Raw genomic sequence first — 8,539 nt, forward strand, 5'->3', positions numbered from 1 at the left:
TCAGCTCGCGGTGGCCGCGGCCTCCTCCTCTCCCCCCTCCACCTGGTTGGCCTTGCCCAGAGACGTGATCTTCGCCATCACCCCGGCCAGGGTCTCCTTCACTCCCTTCTCCAGGAGATACCCCTCGCTCTCGCTCTCTGGGTTCTCTGGGTCGGCCAGGGTCTCCAGGGCGGTGGTCAGGTACTGCAGCCCCACCATCACGGCAGACTAAAGGACCACAATGAGGGGAGACATCACATCGCTGTTACCCACTCACCTGCTTGTAAACGGCTAGACAATGTCAGCCACGGCACTTCAGAGGTTGTCTATAAATTGCTGTTGGTCTATTTGCAGTGTTGATCTGAATCACGGTGGATCCTTAAGGGTTGTTTATCTGACCCAGATAGAAACCTTTTTTTCCTGCTTAGACTCCACTGTCTCACTGACGGGGCGGTCCTCAAGGTTCCAGGAAGCACGAGTAGCTACCTGTTGCTCTCTGGCCAGATTAACCCCTCTAAGAAACCCTGATCCTGCCTTGCCCTGGCCAACCCAACACACCACACCATGGTTACGCAACCACACTCAATTTCACACTGGAGGCTCTTCAGGATATTGTCATGCTTGATGATCACAGATTGGACTGTAGGGGAGGATATCTGAATAACTCTTACTTAATAGGGGTAAATAATGGCGCGTCACACAAAAGACACGATTCAAATATATGAATTGGAGTTGTATGTGATATATTAGTTTGGATGTGACATGAGCTTCTGTACCCCTGCTGTATCTGTGTGATACAACAGCAGAGGTGTGTATCCAGATGGGTATACTTTCACTCCAAGTCTGTTTGAGAGGGTTAAGAGGAGCCAATGCCGTGCCATGATTTAGTGCCTGTTTGCCAGGAAGCCACAGGAGATGGGGACAGCTGGCTTTGCTTGTCTTGTGTCCCCTAGATTACTGAGGAAGGTGAGATGTACCATGTGTGTGACTGCTGTGCTCGTCAGCTGTGGCCATATCGGTCCAGCCGAACGCCCTAATGCTCCCCATCACACGCACCTCTAAGACCATGATGGGATCCCTATCAACAAGCTAATGAATGACGCTTCCAGTGGGCCTTCTAAATGTAGATAAACTTGGACGAAAGAAGCAGGTTTTATTCACGGCGCGTCAAACCCCTGTACGTGTGTCTCTTACCTCCAGGCCAATAAACAGCATCACCAGAGCCCCAATGCTGTTCATCATGCCTCCGTAGTAGGCGACCAGGGCCTGGCGGCAGCCGCGGGTCCAGATGTTGAGCTCCTCGATGCGGTGGTCGTAGTCGTAGTGGGCTGAGTTGTTGGTCAGGTGGTGCTGGATGCACGGCCGGGGGGAACCAGGGTTGCAGCAGCTGAAGGGGACGCTGTCCATCAGAAACTTGCCCTCCACGTTGCTGAGGACGCGGCTGTGGAGCGGGGGAAAGGAGGCGCACGTCACTATTGGGGACTGACTCATGTACGTTGTGCTGCGCGTACCCAAATGACAGCCCAGAAACAGTGACAACTTGAGGGATTGTACCACAGCGAGTTCCGTCTCTGTGGGTCACATGGCAAAGTATGTGGTGCTTCGAAATCCGAGTCTTAAATGGCAATAAGACTGAAGCCATCAGTCCAGCCTGTTAGTGACTGTTTGGCAGTATGGTTTGTGTAATGAGCTCAGGCTGTAGCTTTGTTGACAGAGGAAGAGATGACAGGATGGGAGGGGCTTCTGAATGAGATTGACAAGGCAACGTTTTACCAGGTTCATTAGAAGTATCCTCTTGATGGGATCATTAGTGAGGGACAGGGACAGCAATGTCCCTGTTGAACTTCCTAGTCAATGAAAACCCTTCTAGAAACGATGCTGTTAAATTGTAGTCATTTCTTACTCGTATCTTGTGATATAGCATGTGTGATAACAGCTATTAGCAGTTGGCAATAGCATTTAGTGTCAAAGTATATTACTGTCTTTGATGTGGCGTGTTATCATGCTTCAGGAGGACAGTAAGCTGCGAGAGACTTAGAAATTAGATCCAGGTAGATTATGGACTTATAAGATGCTAGCACATGAACCCAACTACACTTGCACTGCTCACCTCATAAGCCTCACATTAAACCCACACACATCCCACACATCTGAATGTGAATAAGAGTCCAAAACCTTGTATTGAATATGCTTGCAGCCCTCCATTTCAACTGAAAACTGTTGACTAACAGCCTAGAACTACTATCTGCTCTGGCTGAGGAGCAGTCTAGCTACAACAACAAAAAACACAGTATAATTCTATACCGTTTTCAATACTCACTCTTTGATCTCATCATTGCTGAAGTCCAGATAGCGGTTACTGATCCACTGCACCTCGAACCAGTCCCTGTAGTTGTTGTTACCACAGCAACGGAACTCGATCTGGGTCATGTCCAGAGTCCTCTTCATGAAGCAGCGTCCAGGTGTGTCGGTGTCCTTGTAGAAACGTATGCCGTTCTTCAGCCCCTCGGCCAGGGCAAAGTAGATGGAGAACTGCATCAGGAAGCACAGCAGCGCTGTGATGAAGAGGACGACGTTGAAGAAAATGCAGAAGCACAAGTAGGGTTTCACCATCGGCTTCCACTTAGGGAACTTGGTGGGATCCAGAGAGTCGTGGCATACCTTGCCTCCAAAGGCGTTAAGCCCACAGGCCGCCAGGCCAACTAGAATCAGCAGGTTGGGAACAAAATGGCTCTCATCGTTGTCCATCATTTCACTCCTCTTCCGCAGTTCAATCTTGAAGAAGAGCCCAAGGCTGAAGATCAGGATCCCAGCCATGACAGACAGCCAGTACATGAGCCACAGGCCCTGGGCTAGCTTCACCCGCTTGGGCAAGTCAAACTTCACCTTCATCAGCACCATTCTTACCTCTTAATGCTTTCTATTCCACAAACAAAACTTTTTATGGAATATATTATCAGGACTTGGTAACTTCCTGTTTAAGTTTTGAAATATTGTTTCCCTTGTTTTGTACAGTTGGCTAACTGTTCAAATTCAGTTGATCTTAGACAACGATGTTCCAGTGGAGAGTCTCAGTTGGAAAATTGTAATCCGTTCCAGAAGGGAGCCACAGAATGTGATTCAGCAAAGATTTCTCTCTTCGTACCCATTTTGACAAACCTGGAATTAGGACTGTCCATAATGCTAGGTGGGCCTGCCACCGTAAACGTTTAAAAAAAATCACATAAAATCCACAAAAATGGACAGGATGGTGGGCTACACAGCTATTCCAGATAGTTTTTTCCTGCAAAAGGAGGTGGTCAGGCGAGTAGCAGAGTGATCGAGCCACCAATCTACAGTACGTCATCCGAAATCCCACTAATCAGCTCTGATCTCATTTGCAGCAGATGAGCCTTGGGCTCTAATCTGTTGTCTTACCATGTAAATGGTTTGTTGCTTAAGTATCCGCTTCCTCCATTACCTGCCTGTGCTGAGCTTGCCTGGGATAGGGAGGGGCCTTCGGGATAGATAGCCTTCGGGTGGAAGGGGTTTGCACTTTTCAGGTGTGAAGCATTCAGTGAATTTAGGGGGAAGGTTTACTAGATGAAAGTGTGCTGCTTAGTTTGCCAAGCTACCTGCAATCAGTTATCCAATCAATACCTACACTACTGTCATACATTTACAAAGCACTCCATACACATTACTCCTCAAATACTTTGAGTATTTGAGATGTGAACAAAGACTCATTATCCTCTGTTGTTAGGGTATGGATTAAGGTTAAGGTCAGGTAATCTTGTTTTTAAGTTCATTGGAATAGTAGAACGAGCTCATTGTCCTGTACTGTCAGAGCGGGAAAATGTTTGCCTTTTATATGAGTATTGTGAGTGCCAACTGTCATGTTTTTGTCATCAAGAGTGAAACTAATCATTTAATCTTGAGAAGTGTGCTATTTTGAAACATTTCTATTAATAGAAAAATCATAAATATTGTCCTAGTTATAGCCTAATCTAGGCTCCTTGTGAAACCAATTTCAGGTTTCAGGGCAGGAAGAACCATAAAGTCTTCTATTGTTACAGATGTTTGTTTTGTGTCTTATTCTAACATCTTGTTTCACTGAGCAGAAGATTAAACCAATTGACAAAGGGCAGATAATGTGACGACAGCCTATTATTCCTAATTTAATATGGTTTTAATCTGTTCTAATAGGCAAAACCCTTTTGCTAGTTTAATTATATGTGACGCAGGCTGATAAACTAAGTAACATTGGCCTAAAGTCAATGACCGTAGATTCATTCGACAAATAACAAGCAAGCCCAGTCCAGATTGGATTGCACTAATGGTGGAACTACAGTAACTGGCATCATTTGTTGAGTGGTATTACTAGATGTTTTTGGAACATGTTTTAAATGGTTGACAATAACATGATAAAAGAGTTACCAACACTTCATTTTGTGCAATTAGTAGCTTGGCCATCATTAGGGGTAAGCTCGCTAGGCTGGACTCATACGACCGTCATCCAGCAATGCTTTGTCTGTTTTCAAAACATTTTCTACTCAACACGCATTTTACTACAGCCTCTGATTTGAGCCCTCCAGTTAGTATCCCAGCTACCTGTCCTCATGCACACATTGGGTCTGACCCGCCCATGAACTCTGGGCTGTAGCTAAACTGTATACTAAGCTGTCCACTCACCTGCTCACGTGTACTTCACACTCTTACCTGGATACATTCTCACACTTTCCCCATCTGTATATAGGTTCCACCAGCAAGTGTAGCCAGGCAAGTGTAGCCAGTGCCAAACGCCTAACCCAGACCTTTCAACTTTGACCTCCTTGAAGGATGCTGCCCACCACCTTACCATGAGACCAAGGCCGCCACGACCCTACCAGGGAGGTTGTGGAAAGGTAGCATAACGTGGAACCCACACAATGTATACTACAGTTAATAGTGACCATAGGAGTTTAATGCTGTAGTCTATCTCATTGTGGGATATGTTATTATAACCTCTATAATGTAACATACATAAAGACATAGCTTACGTGTGATTTATGTATTTAGTGGTTGCACTTAATGAAACCCAGAAGATCATTAGAAAATACTGTAAATGTCCACACTACGTCGACTACAAGTCTAGCAGAGCTATGCTGTGAGGTGAATTGAGATGGCTCAGCTGGATTAGCCAATCGCTGATACCTGTATTTAGATATGATAATATGCTTATAGATAATATGCTTAGCTGTTCATTTTCAATTCCCAAAAAGGGGCATTGTCAGATTTCTCTGATTGTCTTCCACTGTACCACTGTGATTTGCCCCATCATCTATTCTATTCTATGAGACAAGAGGTCATGAGGCCAGGTCCACTGTGAGATGATTGACAGCTCTCAGAGGTGAGTGTGAAGTCTAAGTGAAATGGGCGAAAGTGATTTTGTGAATATGTGAATCAGCAAGAGGTACCCCTTCTATTATTAGAGTGCTGTGGACACACGTGACAAGATTAGCAAGAGCCTTAGGTGATTTACAGTACGATCCGTTTACAGGGGCAGAGAGTCACACACAGTGTGGCACGCAATGATTCTACCCCAGCAACACACTTGCCAATCAATGACAAGGTGGGTATTATAACCTATTACACTCTGAGCAATCAATGAGAACACCCTGGCCTCACGGCTTGAAGGAACATTTACATTTAGTGGTTTAGCAGACGCTCTTATCCAGAGCGACTTACAGTAAGTACAGGGACATTCCCCCCGAGGCAAGTAGGGTGAAGTGCCTTGCCCAAGGACACAACGTCATTTGGCACGGCTGGGAATCGAACTGGCAACCTTCAGATTACTACCCCGATTCCCTAACCGCTCAGCCACCTGACTCCCTAGGAACCTGAATAAACCCACACTGAGGTTGAACCCTTTGCCTCAGTTGTAGAATAGATCTATTCAATGTTAGATTTGATGGTGATTGAATGATTAGTTTTGTGGTGAATATTTAGGTTGGTTATCATGTATACGCAAAACGTGTATTATCAATCCCCCAAAACATAACTGAATTGATAAATGAGTACTTGGTTCCACTTTATGAACACAATACTGCCACCATACCCAGACAGGCAGAGCCATGTAGTAATAATGTGTTTGTTATAAGACATATTTGTTTGAATACATTATGAATAATAAACACATGAAATACAAAATGTAATTATTTGTGTCTATGTGTGCTAATGAGGCAAACAATCAGTCCTCTCACCTCTCACCAAGTAAGGTCAGAATCAGAGCTCTACAGTCTTGCTACATCAAAGAGATCAATGTTTGCTGTTTCCAGCAGTGTCCTCTGCACCTGGTCCTGATTCAGCACCAGAATGAAGTCAGAGGGTTTCACTGGGATTTGCACGGACAGGAAACCTTTCTTGAGTTTCCTGCATAAAAGAGAGATAGGAAACAGACAAAACATTTAACCAACAGGTCTGACTGACTGCAAGGTCAAAAGTTTTGTATTGAATTAGACCTGTGGGTGGCACTGTGGGACAGTAGATATTAAACACATTGCAGTGAAGTAAATGCAAGATAAAGCACACTGAAATGCATAATTTAACAAGCATAGACATGGGCTTGGTAAGTTATTAACTTAATGAATTATGTAGATCTTCAGTATTGTTCTACTTCATTTAATTTAGCATTTTCAATTGAGTCATTTCAACATGTGGGATCAATCAAATCAAATGTATTTGTGTAGTCCCTTTTACAAGAAATGTCACAGAAGGAAGACAAGGAAAAACTCCCAGAATAACTCATTTGAGAAAAAAAGAGAGGTGCGGAACACAGGCCAAACATTCTCTCCGCAGATCCCAGATATTCGATCCACAGATCAATGTCTGTGGATCAACTAGTAGGTGTTGTTTCACCTTATCTAGAATCGTAGCTTCACGTACATCTAATCAACACCAGCTGGACCATGCAAGGCCCTCTGCAATAGATCCCCTGGTAAAAGTGTGAAGATGGGTCTAGACATATAGTCAGTCGTTTTTTTGCGACGTCTATTTATATGCTTTGGCAGTTGAAGGATTACATTTGAAATATATCAAGTCATTGTGTGCATCTGTTACCACTTACAAAATTCTGCAAGTTTGGTCCCATCGTGTTAAAACACTACTGGCACCTAGTGGTACAATATTGTTGTTGCAGAACATTTCCATTCAAACAATTTTATGAATGATGAGCTCAACATCTTTGACTTGAACTGAACATAAAGTCTGTTTTTTGAGTCTGATTCATGGGAGGTCTTTTATACATCCGAACCTGAGAAGGTCCCCTTAATTTTTAGGACAAGGATGAGTTTGAGTTCACTATCATAAAAACCAAAGTGGCATACATGACCAGATAGGGAGAGATAACGAGAAACAGACAGAGAAAAGAAGGAGAGAGGGATTGAGGAAGACGAAGTGGCAGAGAGAGAGAGAGCTCCTAACGTTTGGTCTCACCTTGTGGCCCACATGCCCTCTCCTCTCTGAGTTCTGTGCAGTAACCATTGTCTGTGGCTCATTGGGATGTGCATGAGGATTCCCACATGCTTCAAAGGCCCATGGTCTCTTCTGGTTTTGATGGTTCATTAAATGGAGCCACATGTCAGAGACAGGCATGCTGCCCCTGCTAAGGAAGTGTGTGTGTGTGTCTGTGTGTTTGTGTGTGTGTGTGTTTGTGTGTGTGTTTGTGTATGGACAAGGGGGAAAGAGGACTGTGTAGGAATGTGTTCGCTAATAATCCTTCTTTTATCTCGAATCATCTGTTTTCACATCCTGAGATGCTTATGAGCCAAGAGCATAGCACTCTCCTCTCGCTCGCTTTGTTTTCATGAGCTCTATCAGCGTCTTCCACCATCTTGAGAGAGCAGTAGGAACCGCGAGCATGAACAAAGGATGAGTAACGTTTCAGCTGTCCCTCGAAATGGGACAGTGAAGAAGGTAGGGGAGATGTGTTTACTGTGAGCTGTGTATCCAGGCAAGGGGGTGATGTCTTCTCCTGCACCAATGAGAACAGCGACTGACCTTTCAGGTGCACCCCCCCCCCCCCCCCACCTCCCCTCCCCAAGAACAGAGGGAGCTTGTTTTTCTATAATGGAGAGCGTGATGATGAACAGATAAGAGAGAGCCTGCGGGGGAGAAAGTGTGAGGGGAGGAGGAGGGTCCGGAGGAGGGGAGGATGAGTGTGCACACGCTCTGATCCTCCTCAATGGGGGACACAGAAGGAGGAGAATGTTACAAGAATTTCATAACAAGCATAAAACCATTAATATGTCACGGTCTCATTGGAAGCAGATGTGTGATTTATTTTTATAGGCTGGTAGTTGAGGTCGCTGCAACAGGCTATGGAATGCCTTCTACTCCTCCTCCTCTCCTCCTCTCCTCTCAACCTCCTTCGTGTCTGCTACTGTACCAGCCTGTGCTCTCTTCATTCCCATTCCCCCTCTCTTCTTTCCTCTGTTTTCACAATGTGAAGATGTGATCAAAGTCCACTTGTTGAGTGTCGTCAGCGCCTTGTTCGCTCGTGACATGTAAAGTGTACCAAACGACTCATCTTCATTTGCTAAAT

General features: G+C 44.9%; 1 protein-coding gene across 1 annotated transcript; it reads right to left on the reverse strand.

Annotated features, from left to right (window-relative positions):
• prph2b (peripherin 2b (retinal degeneration, slow)) lies at nt 1-2,880 on the reverse strand. The gene is made up of 3 exons (XM_067236862.1): nt 2,300-2,880; nt 1,174-1,420; nt 1-207 (listed from the first exon to the last, which is right to left on the reverse strand). The coding sequence occupies exons 1-3, from the start codon at nt 2,878-2,880 to the stop codon at nt 1-3; spliced, it is 1,035 nt and encodes a 344-aa protein (XP_067092963.1).
• Nucleotides 2,881-8,539: the final 5,659 nt, after the last annotated feature.

Source organism: Osmerus mordax, chromosome 5, assembly GCF_038355195.1.
Source record: "Osmerus mordax isolate fOsmMor3 chromosome 5, fOsmMor3.pri, whole genome shotgun sequence".
Lineage (NCBI taxonomy): Eukaryota > Metazoa > Chordata > Actinopteri > Osmeriformes > Osmeridae > Osmerus > Osmerus mordax.